The sequence below is a fragment of the Peromyscus californicus genome, unplaced genomic scaffold (assembly GCF_007827085.1).
Source record: "Peromyscus californicus insignis strain IS unplaced genomic scaffold, ASM782708v3 Scaffold_1__1_contigs__length_55948999, whole genome shotgun sequence".
NCBI lineage: Eukaryota > Metazoa > Chordata > Mammalia > Rodentia > Cricetidae > Peromyscus > Peromyscus californicus.
Window position 1 is genome coordinate 53,159,948 of NW_026294492.1, and position 18,090 is coordinate 53,178,037.

Sequence of the window (18,090 nt, forward strand, 5' to 3'; positions counted from 1 at the left end):
ACGTTTTCCACAGCTGGCCTGATGTATGGCCATCCCTGAAACTGACAGGTTTCCTTTTTCCTTTCTCAGTTTCATAGTAAACCCGACTAGTGTCCCCAAAATGAGTCTTCAACTCCCAAGAAGCTAGACAAAGTGGAGGTCTGACTCAGCAGGTGCCTGGTGATAAGTTTTAAATCCTCAGTTGCTGAGTTCCTCTGCTGCCCATTAGCCAACTAAGCCAAATTAATAAATCCAGGTTTAATGAACAGAGCAAAGCAATCCTGGTTGACCCTTGGAAAGGCAGGGGAAGTCACATGGAAAAATGGCAGCCAGGTCTTAAATAACTTGTAGGCATGGTCTTGAGTAGCCCCATGGAGGGGCTGGCTTTTGGTGGCCTTTGAGGGGGTGGGGGTAGCAGGAGGGCAACTCTAGGAGGGAGGAGCTTTTGTTTGGGGAACTTTGAGGGGGCGGGTCTGAGGAGAGAGAGGGGAGAATTCCACCTAATCATCCCAGACTCTTTAGGTATATGATATGGACGGCAGGGACTGAGGTGGAACGTCTACCAGAGCACCTGGTCCCTGCAAAGGATCAAGGTACCACAATTTTCTCTCTAGCTGGGGTAAGAGGAGCCCCTCACCCCACTCTGCAGGCTGCCATGGCACTACAAAGGGTTTGGTGCCAGGGCTGGTCTTGCCAGACCAGACACTCACTCTGGCCCTACTGGGTAAACATCTGAGTTCAGATACTTTCTCCTAAAATTGCTTCAGTACGTTTAAATAGGTTCCTCAGCTGTCTGTCCTGGGTTTGAGACCTAACATCCTGTGTCCAGGAGGAAGAAGGGGGCGTGCCTACTGAGTGCAGGAAAAGAGCTGGGACTTTGCAGTCCAAGGGTGAGTGCGGCTGTGTTGCCAATCTCTGCAGGTCTGGGGCAGCTCTGTGCCTAGGGTGGAAGCCAGGGCTGGGAATCATTGTGCTGCCTCACTTCACAGCACTCTGTCCCCAAAGGAGCTGCTCCTATCACTCAGGCATCACTAGCCAATCATGGCCTCCAGCCGGACTGCCAGTCAGAATGGGGCGGGCACTTCCAGTCTGCCATGCTGGGGCTCCCGACTCTGGGTTGAGGGAGCCGCTCGTGTTCCATGTCCTGCGCTGTGACCGGCTGCTGGGAGCTGCGAGGAGAGCGGGGCGAGCTCGGAATCGGCCATGGTGAGTGAGCGGCCGCCGTCCCCACTGGGAGGAGGCTCGGGAGCCGGTGTGGGGTCCTCACGGGGCTGTGGGAACCGGCGCCCTGACGCCGTGCCCGGTGGGGTCACGTGAGTTCCCTGAGGTCCTCACCGTTCCTGCAACTCCCGGGTCCTGCGGCCTCTGAGTAAGTTGCATCTGTGGATTGCGGCTGCGCCTGCGCAGAACACGGGGATGGGGCGTATGCTGTGTGTGGATAGTTCCTTATTGTGACGTCACCATGCAAAGCAAGTGCAGGCGCCGCTATCCTAGTCGCCAGGGAAGGCAGTTTGGTAACTGACAGAGCCCTGGTCACTCTCGTGTCTTCTGGAAGTTCTGCACTTGGCACTGAACATTCAGGTGTAGATCCGTCTGCAGTTAATTCTGTGCAGGGCGTAACGTCTGCGTCATTAACACATCTGCATGTGGATGCCAGTGGATGCCAGGGTGGTCCAGTCACGAGTGTCAGCAGGGCCAGACTTACTGGGTTTCCTGGCCTCGTGTGTCACAATTGACTCTATAGTAATTGCGTCTTTATTTCTAAGTTTGCTCTTAAGTTCTGTTGATCTCTTGATTCTTTCCCACACGGTACACTCTTCATTGCGGTTGTGTGCGAAGATTTGAAGTCACATGATCTCACTCTGTGTACTATTTACTCAGTTTTGTGTTGATAATTTTTTCATTCATGGTGACCTTTAGTCATCAGTTTTCTGTTGTTGATAGGAAAAAAATGTTAGACTTTTTATTGTACTGTTGTTGAATCTATAGCTGACATTCTGTACTGACACAATATTGAGGCTTCCTGTCCACGTTGTGGAATTTCTCTCCTTTGTTTGAGTTCCTTGATTATTTTAATTGTAAAGTTACAGCTTGGGCTACAGATATTTGTTAAATTTCTTTGTATTTCTGGCTGTTTAATCCATGGTGACATATGAGAGATATGGGGGTAGTATTTTTAATTTACTAAATGTATTTCATGTGCATGAGTGATTTATTTGCATATCTATGTGGTCACCCTGTGTGTGTGTGGTGCCCACAGAAGACAGAAGGAGGCATCCGATCGCCTGCAACAGGATGCAGGGATGATTGTGTGCCACCATGTTAGTACTGGGACCAAACCCAGGACTTCCGCAAGAGCAACAAGTGTCTTAACTGCTGAGCCATCTCTCCAGTCCTAAACATGACAGATTTTCAAAACTTTATGTGTGTGTGTGCACATGTACACGCTGAAAAGCCAGTGTTAAGAGAGTTGAGGTTTCCTTAGCAATCTGTCTTTGGGGGCTATGAGAGGACTCAGTAGGTATGCTGGTTAGCTTTGGTCAGCTTGACACAATGTAGAGTCACACTGGTCTGTAGGTAAACCTATAGGGTATTTTCTTGATTAGTGGTTGATGTAACAGGGCCCATCCCACTGTGGTTGGTGCTACCCTGGGCAGGTGGTCCTGAGTTCTATAAGGGTCAAACTGAGCAAGCCATGCTAGCAGGAGGGCAGTAAGCAGCATTGCTCCAGGTTGAGAGCATATGTGGAATGCATAAGCCTATGGTGTATCTGAGTTAGCAAATCTGTTCGTGGCGAGCTCCTCTTTGTGTGTTAGGTAGAGCTGGAAGCCTGTGATTACTGAAGAGAATGTTCTTTGTTAAGGTCTAATAGTGTGCTCTAAGGTTGCCTGGATCCCAGTGTGTGGCCCCACAATCCATTACGTTACTGTTCCCCTAAATTCACTCCTCAATTCTTGGATTAAAGGTTTTTGGCACCTCACAGTGCGAAATCTACCCATTTGAGTCACAGAGTGGGATGTCCATTTCAGTAACAGGAAACTTGTTTGTATTTGGAGCATGGTCTGGTCTCCACTGAGGCCAGAATAGAGGGAATAGTTTATTGTATACATCACAGGGGAAACAGACTAGGCAATGGCTTGGATTACAAGTTGTTTAATATTAAGACAGTGAGCTGCAAGGGTTTCAGAAGAAGAATCTGATGGGACAGGGCAAGTGCCTTTCCGTGTATTTCCCAGTCTGTTAATTCATACCATGTGAATGAAGGAAAACCAAATTGGTGTGTGTACAGTTTGTGGATGTTACTTTGAGCCACTGAAATTTCCGATTGGGCAACTGTCTGGTGTTGATAAGTGCCGTCCTGGTTGTCTCACTTCAGTCAGGTGAGAATTGAGACACAGGGCATCTGGCTGTGGCTTGTGTGTCAGCATACAGCAGTCAGCAGCCAACATTTTACACAGAGAAGTCATACAGTCAGTTATTCATGACATTCCCTCTACCAGGAAAGGACCTACTCTTTCACAGTCAGTATAGGTAGGTGTTTTTAAGGTTTATTTTTACCTCTTTTAAACACTCGTTGTTGGTATCTGTGTTAGTGTTATATTGCTTTGAAGAGACACCATGACCATGGCAACTGTTATAAAGGAAAGCATTTAATTGGGGCTGGCTTACATTTTCAAAGGTTTAGTTCATTGTCATAATGGTGAGGGATGTGGTGGCATGCAAGCAGACATGGTCCTAGAGAGGTGCTTGAGAGTTCTACATTTGGATCTGCAGGCAGCAAGAAGAGAGAAGGCCACTGGGCCAGGTTTGGGCCCTTGAAACCTCAGAGCCCACCTGCAATGACACACTTCCTCCAACAACACCACACCACCTAATCCTTCTCAAACAGTGCCACTCCCTGATGACTAAGTACTCAGTCACAGGGCATATGGGGCCATTCTCATTCAGACACCACAGTGTCACTTCTGTTCTCCAGTGACTCCCAGTTACTAAGAACTTTATTCGTGATGGTGGTGGCACATGCCTTTAGTCCCAGCACTCCGGAGGCAGTGGCAGGCAGATGTCTGGGTTTGAGGTCATTCTGGTATGAGTGAGTTCTAGGACAGCCAGGAATACACTGAGAAACCCTGTCTCAAACATCCCAGAAAAAGAACAGACTTGATTGGATGTTTCTCAAGTGGTTATTCATGTATTTATTTTGAAAGCAATGTGCCATGTAGCCCAGGCTTGCCTGATACTATGTCCTTGAGAATTGCCTTGGACATCTAAACCTGCCTCTGCCACCCAGGGCTGAGAATACAGATATGCAGGTCAAAAGGAAAAAGACAAGGAATTGAGTGTCCTCATGGAGCCCAGGCTTTTATTAGGGATTTCTGATGCAGAGGAAGCAGTGTAGGAATCTGCGTCCATTGCCTACCTGCAGGCTGGTGTAGTCACAGCAGAGAAAGGGATGAGGTTGGAAGGATTCCTATTTTGTCTGCAGTTGAAATTGCCAGTGAGCAGTTAGGAAATCAGTTTTAGGTGATTGATAAATGTCCTGATCAATGTTTATTTGGGTTCCACAGACCAGGGCAACCAAGATTTTGGATAAAGAAGTGAATTTCCTTCTAGAAACCAAATTGCTGTAGTTCCACTAGTTCAACCAGAACAGAAGAGCTGGACTAACGGCTGTGGTCCTGCCTAACTGGCCTGTTATTTTGCTGGCTGAAAATGTACAGCCCAAGAGAAAGGGTTTGAGTGACCCTTGGTGTGCTCCAACATAAATTGTTCGTCCCCAGCATGGGGCCATGAAACCTGTTTCAGTGTTCTCAGATAATTTCTCGGGACTGTAATTCCATCATTTGGACTTTCCCTTTCCTCGCTCCCAGCGCCCCATAAATCATTCCTTGCCTTCAAGTTCATGGCCTCCTTTTGCTTTGTTGTTCCTATTTAAATTTGACCTATGGCTTTTTAAAAAATTTATTTAACTTCTTTAAAAAAACTTTTTAAACTTTATTTATGTGCATTGGCATCAGGGCCCCTGGAACTGGAGTTACAGACAGCTATGAGCTGCCATGTGGATGCTGGGACTTGAACCCAGGTCTACTGGAAGAGCAACCAGTGCTCTCACCTGCTTAACCATCTCTCCAGCCCCCTGAGCTATAGTTTTTTAAAACACCCTTTTCTTCAAACTCATTAAGAGGCACTCTGTCCTATCTTTAAATGAGAAACTGCAATGGGAAGGAGTCTGCCTGCTTAGTTTTTGGTTGTGAGCCTAGCCTTTCAAGGCTGAGCCATCTCACCAGGCCACTGTACCTGTTCACTATTGCTTGATTCCACAATACCAAGGCAGGCCCCTAGTACATAGAATTAAGTATTGCATCTTTTTCATTAGTGTGACTTAAGGTGACTCTCCCTGCTTTGTAGGGGTGGTTTCAAGGTGGAGACATTCACCTGCCTCCATTTAATTTTAGACCTTCATGCAGGCCAGAGGTCCTGTTCTCTTGACAACAGGGCTTTTTCTAGTAGCAGGCCTTAGTTACTACTTTTAACTTTGCTGCCTCCTAAAGCCCCTAGACTCCCTTAGCTCAGACATCAGAGCTCCCACACACGTTTGGCATCTTTGACCTCTGGTAAGGATGAAACTGCTGAGAGTTCCAGTGACACTTCTGGCTTTTTGTCAAGAAAGCAACTGATTCCTTTTGTTTGAGGACTTTTTTTTAAAAAGATTTGTTTATTTATTATCCGTACAGTGCTCTGCCTGCATGTGTCCCTGCAGGCCAGAAGAGGGCACCAGATCTCTTTACAGATGGTTGTGAGCCTCCATGTGGTTGCTGGGAATTGAACTCAGGACCTTTGGAAGAGCAGCCAGTGCTCTTAACCTCTGAGCCATCTCTCCAGCCCTTTTTGAGGACTTTTTACCCTCAATGGTTTAGCCAGTTCTTACCTCACCCTCTCTGAAGAAGTAACCATACCGGGATTGGAACAATTAATCTGGCTTCTTCCAACTGTATTTGGAGTGTCAGGTGGCAATATTGGGGTATTCCACCAGGGATGATTCCCAACTGTCAGATGTAGAGAGGAAAGGAGGTCCATAGCTGGTGTCTTGAAGGATTAAAATGTCAAAAGTCCATTAGACTGTCCTGATCTGCTCACAAGAGACCCTTCCATTAGACTCATGGTTTTCCTTTGGCCTCTAAGGTTATTCTCCAGGGTTAGGATTAGAGTTAGCAATGAACCCACCATAGCTTTCACATCCTTTGAAAGTTCTTGCATGAGCTAAAAGTCAGCATGATGCCCTTCCCATGTGGCTTCTAGATGGGAGAGAAGAGATGTTTACCATCATTTCATGTTTATGTTAAAACAATACTGGCTGGTCTCCCTTGGCTATAGGCAGATGCTTCAATGAGCCAAAGTCTAATGTCTTACATCTGGACAACATCCTTTTATCAAGAAGAAAATATTAGTGAAATATATTTATCTAATTAACATCTCCTGTAGACTTGCACTTAATATCTGTCATGTGTGATACCCTAGGTTGTTGTGAAGTCTTTTAGTCTTTGATTAAACTTTCCTGCTGAGCGCAGAAGACTGTGCAGATGGCCAAAGTAATTTTTCTTCTCTTTGTCAAGGACAGTTGTCCAACTGACCTCATGTGGGCTTGAGAAGACCTTCAGGTTCCTGTAGCCCTTTAACCAATTGTCCATCAATGTGAGAATGAGTCAAAGCCTTGCTTGACAAACTAGTTTACTTTGAAACCTGGATTGACCCTCCTTTTGGTAGACTTGACAATGTTTTGAATTCATTGAGTGGGGTTTCCCTGCTCTCCACATTTATAACCTGTCAATCGCTGTTGTATTTCTCAATATATCGGTGTCATATTCTCAATCTAAATAGAGGTTGAACATGAAATGACGCAGACTAAAGTCCCCTTTTAGAGATGGCTTTCCATGTCAGGCTGCCTGGATTAGAAAAGGTATGGTTTAGTTTACCATATGCAATGTGGGATTAAGTACTCATAGTTTAGAGACTACAGGACACAGAAAATATATAAAATAGCTGAAGAAAGAAGCAATATTTGGATGTTCTTTTCCCATAGCTTGTTTATTTCAAAGCAAGCAGAATTAAAGTAAAAGTATGGGTTCCCAGGGCATGCTTGGAGAGATACAAGAATGGACATCAAAGTGGACCAGAAGAGTCCCAAGTGTCTTTGGGGGAAAAAAAAAACAGGTATGGATGTTCCATGATGGGGTTGGAGCATGAGGTGAGGTGTTAAGACCCAGCGTAGCCTGTGTCTGCAGTCTCTAGCTGCTCACTGGCTGTAGCTTATCTAGCACCCTGCCTTCTAGTCTTTTGATTCTGTTGGGATGTGTGCTTTCCCAAGATTGGTTCTAGGCTGATGCAAATTCCCATGAGCTTTACAATTCTAACCATTGTAGAGGATTAGGAACTTTATTGGATTCCTGGCTTGTGTTGGAGGCATGTAGCTAAGAAAATTCTTCACTCCCCTATGGAAGCCAGAATACATCAGATGAAACAATGTGTTAAAAATAAATCAAAGCAATGGGCAGTGGTGGTGCACACCTTTAATCCCAGCACTTGAGAGGCAGAGGCAGGCCGATCTCTCTGAGTTTGAGGCCAGCTTGGTCTACAGAGTGAATTCCAGGATAGCCAAGGCTACACAGAGAAACCTGTCTCGAAAAACCAAACAAACAACAGCAAAAAAAAAAAAAAATCAAAGCAAGCACACCATGGAACTCTAATGCCACCTTATAAGTTTAAATGGTATAATCACCTGAAGACTCGGGAATTTTATGGGTGTCACCATTTTTTGATTGTGCCATGTGGTTGCAGTAACCAAGAAGTCACATAGCATTTACCTTTTTTAACTGAAACCATTAGAAATGATGATAGCCTAGTCACGTGGCTGCTTCCATCATGATGAGGTCACAAGCCAAGTTGGCAGCAAACCACAAGGTTGCTCTCTACTCAAGGTTAGCTCAGCTCCCGGCTAAGGCGAGCCCATTCTTCATCAGGTACCGGTCCTGGTGAGATCTCCACTGCTCAAAGTTTAAATGTGCAGTGGTACACCCTCTTCTTTAAAATGACATTTTAGTGAGGTCAGCATGACTATAGAGGAGATGGTCCCTATGGCCTAGGCATGTAGGCCCCACACAGCAAAGTAACACAGGAAAAAAGAGTTCATTGGCCTCAAGCAGAGACAGTTGAGTCCTTCCATGTGTCTCCCCACACAGATTGTACTGTGGTAGCCAAGCGTTGTCATCCAGGTGTTTCAGCTGCTCCTCAGTCCCCAGACACAGGATGTTACTTGAGCCAATTTTATCCCAGTTGAGTCTGGTCTGGGCTGTGATCATGTTGGCTCAGATTTTTTGTGTATCTCTGCACACAGCTACTTCTCTTCACATGCTTCTTCTACATTCTCCACCTCTATCTCTCTTTACGTCTTTTTCTCATATAACTACATCTCTTGTTTCATACTTCTTCTTACATCCCTCATGCACACTTTCCCTCTGTATACTCAGATACATCTCTCTTTCAGCACACACACACACACACACACACACACACACACACACACACACCCTTCAACAGTCAAACTCTGGACATTTATTTGTTAAATATTTTCAGGGTCTGACCCATTCTCATACCACACAGTTTTTCTCAGGCTAGAGAAGTCACACCAACTGGTCATGGTGAGTAAAGTAAGCACATAAATCTGAGTGGTAGGGTTCTCAAACAGAAAGTGACATTGAAATTCAGGACTTAACAATAAACAATTAGTTGGCTGAACCTTGAGTGGTAGGGCTATGTACAGAAAGTCAATTACTTTAGGGGGTTATGTCTTAATGTTGTCAGCCAGACTTTGTTTTAACAGACACGTGGGAACTTGTCCTTGTGTATTCTCTGCAGGGGCAGCTAGTCCGTTTTGAATTTGCTCTAAAATCTAAAATTAGCTGTCTTTGTGACTGAAAATACTGTTACTTACCTATGTCAATTATGAAAAATAACCTAGTATTATGTCTGTTCATCAAAATTATACAGCTTAAGCAGAAATCATCTTCCTGACCATCCACAGCTATATGTGTGTCCAAACACAATCAGTGGGGAAAATATTCATAGCTGTTTTAAGGGAAGAAATGTAGTGGCAGGTGAGAAAAATTACAGAGAGAAGCAACCAGTCATTTGCAGTCAATCACCCCACAGCTTTGCCAAGTGGGGCTTTGCCAAGTGGGGCTCCTCATCAGAGAATTATCTAGTGAGTCACCCTGCTGAACACTGGTTGTCACCTGCTGTGTATTCCCATGACCTCTGGTAAAGCCATTGCTACCAGCAGCTCTCAGCAAAACTCTAACAAAAAGAGCCACCTCTGGAACACAGCTTCTGTGTACTGACTCTGAAGAAACACTGCCCAGAAGATTTCACCTCAATGATGCTGGTCTTTTCTTAATTGCTGCAAATTTCTCAGCTCCAGCTAACCAGCATCAGTTGTCTCAATAAGGCAAAGGTTTTTCTCCAGTGGTTCTGGTCTCTTGTTAATCACAGTAGATTTTTCAGCTTCAGTGGAGCAGAGAGCATAGTTTCTTCACACAAAAGGTCTGGTAGAGTCTTTACTTCCTTCTGAAATGTCAGAAGCCAGGCCTCCATCTTCTGCACTGCTCTCAATATTCTTATCTTGCAAGCTCCTACAGAACAGTTCGATGAGCTCTCAGCACTCAATGGCCTTTCTGGCCCAGAGTTCCAAAGTCCTTTCACAGTCCTCCCCAAACAACATGGTCAGGTCTGTAAACAACACCCCATGATACTGGTACCAACTTGCCTTATTTAGGGTTCCGATTGCTGTGATAAAATACCACAGCTAAAAAAGAAGTTGAGGAGGTAAAGGTTTATTTGGCATATACTTCCATATCACTGCACATCAAAGGAAACCAGGGCAGGAACTCAAACAGGGCAGGAACCTGGAGGCAGGAGCTGATGCAGAGGCCATGGAGGGGTGCTGCTTACTGACTTGCTCCCCATGACTTCCTCAACCTCATTTCTTTTTTTTTTTCTTTTTTTTAGGTTTTTTTTTTAGGTTTTTTGAGACAGGGTTTCTCTGTGTAGCTTTCGCCTTTCCTGGATCTCACTCTGTAGACCAGGCTGGCCTCAAAATTACAGAGATCCGCCTGCCTCTGCCTCCCGAGTGCTGGGATTAAAGGCGTGTGCCAGCACCGCCTGGCTCAACCTCATTTCTTATAGAACCCAGAACCATCAGTCCAGGGATGGCACCACCCACAGTGGGCTGGGCCCTCTCTGCCAATCACTAATTAAGAAAATGCTCTACAGACTTGTCTACAGCTGGATCTTATTGAGGCATTTCTTTACTTGTGGTTCCTCCTCTCAGATAACTAACTTAAGTCCAGTTGACATAAAACTAGCCAGCACACATTGGATTACAGGTGCTTAACATTCTCCCTACCTTTCTGTATGTTTTTAAGTTTTCTTAAATTTTTTGTTGTTTTGTTTTGGTGTGAGTTGTTTTTGTTGTTTTGGTTTTTTGAGACTGGGTCTCACTATACAACAGCTTTGACTGTCCTGGAATTAGCTCTATAGACCAGGCAGGTCTCCAATTCACAGATCTGCCTGCCTCTGCCTCCTGAGTGCTGGGATTAAAGGTGTGCGCCACCATCCACCAGGCAAGTCTTTTGAATTAAAAAAAAATATACATGCTTGAGTCTCTTGCCTATATATATGAATGTGAACCAAGCATGAGCTGTAGCTGTAACTGTCTTATTAAAATAGAAACACAGAGCCAAATGCAGAGTTGAAAGCCCAAGAGATCAGAGTAATAGCTAAGAGCTAAAAACCCTTTCTTACCGTTCGTTGCCACTGCTGTCCTTTCCCTCAGAAAGAGACCTACTTCCTGTGTGTCTGTCTTTTTATTGACTTTCTGTTCTGCCTTCTCATTGGTTGTAAACCCAACCACATGACCTCCTCATCACTGCCTGTCTATATAGACCTCCAGGTTTTCTTTGGTTGGTATTGAGATTAAAGGCATGTGTCTCCATGCTGGCTGTATCCTTGAACACACAGAGATCTGCCTGTCATGTGATCTGGATTAAAGGTGTGCACCACCACCACTGCCCAGTTTCTGCTACGGCTTGCTATTAGCTCTGACCCTCAGGCAACTTTATTAACATACAAATAAAATCACATTTCAGTACAAATAAAATATCACCATATTTCCCCTTTTCTATTTTAATAAAAAGGAAAAAAGTTATAACTAATATAAGAAAAACTCTATACAAAAATACAATAACTATGTACCATATATACAAACAATAAATACCTCAACAATGTCTAGTCCACTGAAGTCAGAAGAACATATTGTCTTCTCTTGATCTGGAGTTACAGATGGTTGTGAGCCTCCAGATGAGTGTGAGGGATTGATTAAAATCTTCTGCAGAGCATCACATTGTCCTAGCTGTTGACCCAACTTTACACTCTAATTTTTTTCTGATTCAGCATTTCCTTTGCTAATGTTTTTGAGAACGTTTTATATGTCAGTCAGTAACTTATTGAAATATGTCCACAGAAATACATTATTACAGTTTAAACTGGCCCACTCTAGTTTTCTGGAAGACCAGTATGGAAGTGGAATGAATGTTTGAGTCTTTGGAGGAATTTTGATTGAACCCCTGAGTGGTTTTTTCCTTTGTTTTTGTTTGTTTGTTAGAGAGAGAGTCTCACTATGTAGCTCTTATCTGTCTTTAAAAATCTCTACATAGACCAGACTGGCCTAAAAAATCACAGCAATTCACCTGTCTCTGCCTCCTGAGTTTTGGAATTAAATGTGTGTACCACCATGCACACCCTTGTTCATTTCTTTTTTGAAGTTAGGAATTTTGATACAATTTTGCTGATGGATACTCAGTAGCATTGCTCTCTTTGTATGTCTCTCTATATTATGTTAGTAGTCATTTCTCTTGCAACATCATAACCTATTCAGTGGGCACACAATTGAGAGGCATGATCTTCCTTTCCTGTTTCCTTCTACAATGACTTGGTGACTGCATTTGAAATTCTGTGACATGGAATAAATGTATGGAGCACACAGAATCATGTAAATGTATTCTCAATGAAGTATACTTGTACAGTTCAGTCAGTCTCACCATTTCTATTACATACATATGTGGGATACTTTAGGATACAGTGACCTATGAGGATGTGCATGTGAACTTCACTCCTGAAGAGTGGGCTTTGCTGAATCCTTCCCAGAAGAGTCTCTCTGAAGAAGTGATGCTGGAAACCTGCAGGAACCTCACTGCTATAGGTAGGAATGATAGTTTTTTTGTCATGTTTTACAAAGGGGACAAGCATTTCTTGATCGTTGATACTCTCAGGGGATTTCTGTTGTGATAAAGGAAGAATATGGTGAATAAGTCAGGGATGGTTCTCAGGTTCAACAAAGATAGTGACTTAAATTTTGCATAATTTCTTATAATATATCATACTTTTTGTGGTACTGCATTTTAGGCTACAAATGGGAAGACCAGAATATCAAAGAACATCGTCAATGTTCTAGAAGACATGAAAGGTAATTTTCATATATAAGCTGATACATCTGTATCTCTGTAGAAATTTCAATGTGCCCTGAGGCTTTAAGGAGTGGCAACACTGTAAATAAGCACAGGTTTATGATGATTATTAAATACTCAAAAAAAAAAATGTACCTCAATGTCAGGTAGGTGATCCATGTAATCCAAGGCATTTCTTTAAGAAAGAAGACAATGAAACAATGTGTTAACATGTGACACTATTTTAATCATAGCCCCATGAGATCCATTTTGGACTGTTCATCCCTTTATTTTCATACCATTTAAGTATTATATAGGCATACACATTGATTAGGGGGTCAGTGTCTGTCCAAGATCTTGTATATGCAGATAGTCCATAGTAAAGTTCGTGTTGCTCATATACTTACTAAAACTTACCATAGTTTATTGAGAAGGGTAATTTATGAAAGTCAAGAAGGTTTTCATGGTGGAGAAACCTTAATCTCTATACCACATCTCTATGAGGAACAAAAGGTTAGCTTGTGTGAATGCAATGTGAAAACATTTTCTTTGTTATTCTTCCTTTAATAGGTATCTCATCTGTCCCTCTGGCTACAAATGATTTGAACATAAGGGATATGGGAAGAAGCAATGTACCTCTCTCTCTCCTACAATAGTTAGAAGATATGTCGGAGTGCCCACTATGAGTAGACTTGGTGAATGTGATACAAGTTTACAATTAATTGCTTTTCCAACTACACTGGAAATACATCAACAAACTCACACTGGAAAAAAGCCTTATGATTACAAGAAATGTGGGAATTCTGTCTGTGCTGGTTCACTTTGCAAATGTGGTGTGACTCACAGTATAGAAAAATGTTATGCATGCAATCAGTGTGGTAAAACTCCGAATTCTTCCAATTCTGTTCAGAAATGTGAAAAAACTCATATGGGAAGAGGAAGTGATGAATGTGAATCATCTACTAATGGCTTTAACCATCACAGGTATCTTCAAACACACAAAAGAACCCATAATGAAGAGGATCTCTATGAATATAATCAACATGATAAAGACTTTAGATCTGATTCCTCTTTACAATTACACCAAAGAACTCATGTGGAAGTAGAACCCTATAAATATAATCAAGGTGTAAAAGACTTTGAACATTTCACTAGTATGCAGTATCTTGAAAGTATTCATACTGGCGACAAACCCTATGTATGGAATCAATGTGGTAAAGCCTTTGCAAGTCACCATTATCTTAAAATACATGAAAGAATTCATACTGGGGAGAAACTCTGTATATGTAATCAGTGTGGTAAAGCTTTTGTACATTTAACTAGTCTTCAAAATCATGAAAAAACTCATGCTGGGGAGAAACCCTGTGAATGCAGTCAATGGTGGTAAGGCCTTTTTATGTCGCAGTAATCTTAAGACACATGAAAGAAGTCATACTGGAGACAAACCCTATGTTTGTAATCAATGTGGTAAAGCCTTTGTAACTCGCTGTAAACTTCAAATGCATGAAAGTACTCATACAGGAGTGAAACCCTATGGATGTAATCAATGTGATAAAGCCTTTGCACAATTCATCGTCTTCAAAAACATTACAAAAACCATACTGGAGAGAAACCCTGTGAATGCAGTCAATGTGGTAAGGCCTTTTTATGTCGCAGTAATCTTAAGACACATGAAAGAAGTCATACTGGAGACAAACCCTATGTTTGTAATCAATGTGGTAAAGCCTTTGTAACTCGCTGTAAACTTCAAATGCATGAAAGTACTCATACAGGAGTGAAACCCTATGGATGTAATCAATGTGATAAAGCCTTTGCACAATTCATCGTCTTCAAAAACATTACAAAAACCATACTGGAGAGAAACCCTATGAATGCAGTCAATGTGGTAAAGCCTTTTCAAGTCATAGTAATCTTAAGACACATAAAAGAAGTCATACAGGAGACTCACCCTTTGAATGTAATCAGTGTGGTAAAGCCTTTGCACATTTCAGTCGTCTTCAAAAACATTACAAAATCCATACAGGAGAGAAACCGTATGAATGTAATCAATGTGGTAAAACCTTTAGAAGTCACGGTTATCTTCAAACACATCAAAGAATTCATACTGGAGAGAAGCCCTATGCATGTAATCAGTGTGGTAAAGCCTTTGTAAGTCGCAGAAATCTTCAAATACATGGAAGAATTCATCCTGGAGAAAAGCCCTATATATGTGATCACTGTGGTAAAGCCTTTGCACATTCCACTAGTCTTTGAAGTCATGAAAGAATTCACACTGGAGAAAAACCCTATGAATATAATCAGTGTGGTAAAGCCTTTATATGTCACAGTAATCTTCAAACACATGAAAGAAGTCATAATGGAGACAAACCCTATGAATATAATCAATGTGGTAAAGCCTTTAAACGTCGTAGTAATCTTCAAACACATGAAAGAAGTCATACTGGAGACAAACCCTATGAATGTAATCAATGTGGTAAAGCCTTTGTAAGTCATCGTAATCTTCAAATACATGAAAGTACTCATACAAGAGTAAAACCATATGAATGTAATCAATGTGATAAAGTCTTTGCACATATTATTTATCTTCAAAGGCATGAAAGAAGTCATACTGGAAATAAACCATTTGAATGTAATCAGTGTGGGAAAGGCTTTACACAATTCTGTCGTCTTCAAAAACATTTCAAAAACCATGCTGGAGAGAAACGCTATGCATGCAGTCAATGTGGTAAAGCCTTTGCAAGTAGCAGTAATCTTCAAACACATAAAAGAACTCACACTGGAGAGAAGCCCTATGAATGTAATCAATGTGGTAAAGCCTGTGTAAGTCATCGTAATCTTCAAATACATGAAAGTACTCATACAGGAGTAAAACCCTATGGATGCAATCAATGTGGTAAAGCCTTTGCACATATCATTTATCTTCAAAGGCATGAAAGAAATCTGGAGACAAACTATGAATGTATTCAATGTGACTTGCCTTTGCAAGTCACAGAAGCCTTCTAAAACATAAAAGGTATTGTTATACTGGAGAAAAACCCAATGAATAATTGATGTAGTAAAACTTTGCAGGTCAGTGTAATCTTCACACATCAAAGAAGTAATAGTAAAGAGAAACCCTACAAATGTCACTGTGATAATGCGTCTTTATGTTACAGTCTTCTTCAAAGGCATGACAGGATTACTCCTGGAGAGAAACACCATGAATCTAGTAAATTCAGTAAAGCTTTGCACACCACACACAGTGTTCTCACTGAGCTGTCTCACTAGAGCTCAAGTAAGATTAGTAGAAGCATTCTATCAGTCAAATATTGTCTTTTTTCAAATTGTAAACAAATTGTCAACAAAGGATAGAGGAGCACAGAATAATTTGAATAATAAAACTTATTTGAAGTATCAGCTTCACATATTTGCAAATGAAAATAGTATTTAACCTGCCATCCAGTTTTTTTCAATTGTGTTAGTTTATTCTAAGGAGTAAATGCTTGTTCCTAACACTTTCTCAGAAACACAAATGAAGGACAGGGAATTGTCTCAGTGTATAAAAGTGATTGCTGCTAAGGCTGATGACCTGAGTTCAGTCTCTGGAATACACACATTACACAAACCAGTTTTTCTCTGATTACTACACTTAGGCCGTGGCATATGCACACCACACACCTGCACACATGAATATCTTTGAAACTAAAGTAAGGAATTAGTGAGGTCACTCACCTGCTGAAGGCACTTGCTCCCAAACTTGACAACCTCAGTTTGATCTTTAGTACTGACATAGGAGAAGTAGAGAATACACACCTGTAAGTTGTCCTCTGCCTGTCACAACCACAACATGGCACAGGTGTTTACATGCTGGTAAAAATTTCTAAGGAGATGAAATGAACAAAGCAAAGAAAATAACCAAAATATTGAGAACATAGGAAATGATTTTCCAATTGAAATTAATACATTATTGTATTCCATGATGTCACTCTTCAATAAAATAGACGGTTCATGATTAAGTCTTACATTATTTGTGCCTGATTCAAAAATAGGTCATTTTATAAACATCTCAGCTGGGTGTACTGGTGCATTTTGGAGAGAGGCAAATGGATCTTACTGAGTTTGAGGCTATCATGGTCCACACAGTGAGATCCTGGATACTTATTGCCATGTAGGGAGATCCTGTCTCAAAAAAAAAAGAAAAGAAAAGAAAATTTAAGTAACTATAGCATATATCACATTATGGAATTTTTCCTAACTTAATCTGGCTTCATCTCTACTCAACTAAACCCTTCATTGTCTTCATTCACATCAAGAGAACTATGTTAAGAATGGCATTTAGAAGCAATGTGCAGAGTCCATTCACAGAGGGAAAGAAATCCATTGAGTCCTTCAATGACCATGTAGCAGGGATTTTCATCACCTCCAAGTGAGAGAAGATAGAAGGAGTCATGGGACATCTTCATCTTCTGAATTATAATGACATATTTGAGTAATGGACAGTTGCCTCAGTACTTCTGCTGTAAGATACCCATGTTTAGTTTCTAGCACCCACATCAGATGGCACAGAACTATTGTATTCCAGCTCTAGGAGATCTGATGCATTTGTCTGGCTTCCTTGCATGCCAGATATGCAAATGGTGGGAAGACATAAACATTTTATATATTTTTATATAATAAATTTTTCAGTTATAAAAATAAAAACTTGAAAGCCCTTTTAAAAATATGGAGTCATATATATATAGATATGGTTTAAATACTTGTGTGTTTGAGAGAGAGACTACATATTATAAAAAAAAGGCTTGCTTATGTATTTTTTTACAAATTTAAATAAAAATAATTTAATTTAGGTATACTGTTAAATCATGGTCCTGGAATGGAAGCACATAAGGAGATTTCTGAATGCTTGGGAGAACACTCCCAAGAATACAAGAGTCTTGTGTCCACACTTTCCTCGAAACACAAAATAGTTCTTAGAAAACTTTTTATGCTCCTCCCAGGTGCAGCAGATGAGAGTGAGTTTACTTCAGATAACTCATTATTGCTTGCTGTTGTTATTCAATTAAATGTTTAAACTATTCTTTATATGCCTGTATGGAAAAACATGTTTTCTCTGTCTGGCTTGTCTTTGTCATTGTATACAGCTTGAAGTCATGAAAACCTTATTAATATGACCTTGTTAACCCTCAGAGTATAAAGTGTTGGGCCATGAATAAAGTTGTCTATGATATGTGACTTTTGTTTGCCTCATTTATCAGATGTGTTCTTCCAGATCCCCCTCTAGAATGGTGACAAGTTGCACCTGAGCAGTGACTAGGTTATCTACAAAAGAAGAGAGTGGGAACCCTCACATAAGGAGGTGACAATAGGGGAGAAACCAGGGAAGGCTTTTATTTTCTCAAGTTTGTGAATTATTTAATGTAATTGGTGTTTTGTCATGGGTGTTTGGTCCCTTGGAACTGGAGTTACTTGTAGACAGTTGTGAACTGACATTTGGGTGTTGGGAATTGAACCCAGATTCTCTGTAAGAGCAGTCGGTGCTCGTAACCACTGAGCCATCTCTCCAGCCCTTGTGAATCAT

At 41.6% G+C, this 18,090-nt stretch overlaps 1 protein-coding gene and 1 pseudogene across 6 annotated transcripts in view; both read left to right on the forward strand.

The window, feature by feature from the left end:
• Nucleotides 1-537: 537 nt before the first annotated feature.
• LOC128115875 (zinc finger protein 431-like) overlaps nt 538-18,090 on the forward strand; it is a 75,334-nt gene continuing 57,781 nt past the window's right edge. For 3 of the 6 annotated variants that reach the window (XM_052747009.1, XM_052747011.1, XM_052747010.1), the window contains exon 1: nt 877-1,185. In XM_052747009.1, coding sequence (XP_052602969.1) covers nt 1,183-1,185 — 3 coding nt within the window. In that variant the 5' untranslated portion in view covers nt 877-1,182. Of the gene's footprint in view, nt 1,186-18,090 lie in introns of all 6 variants that reach the window. The other 3 variants (XM_052747016.1, XM_052747015.1, XM_052747012.1) reach the window with 3 other exon arrangements.
• LOC128115877 (zinc finger protein 431-like) lies at nt 1,229-17,744 on the forward strand (annotated as a pseudogene).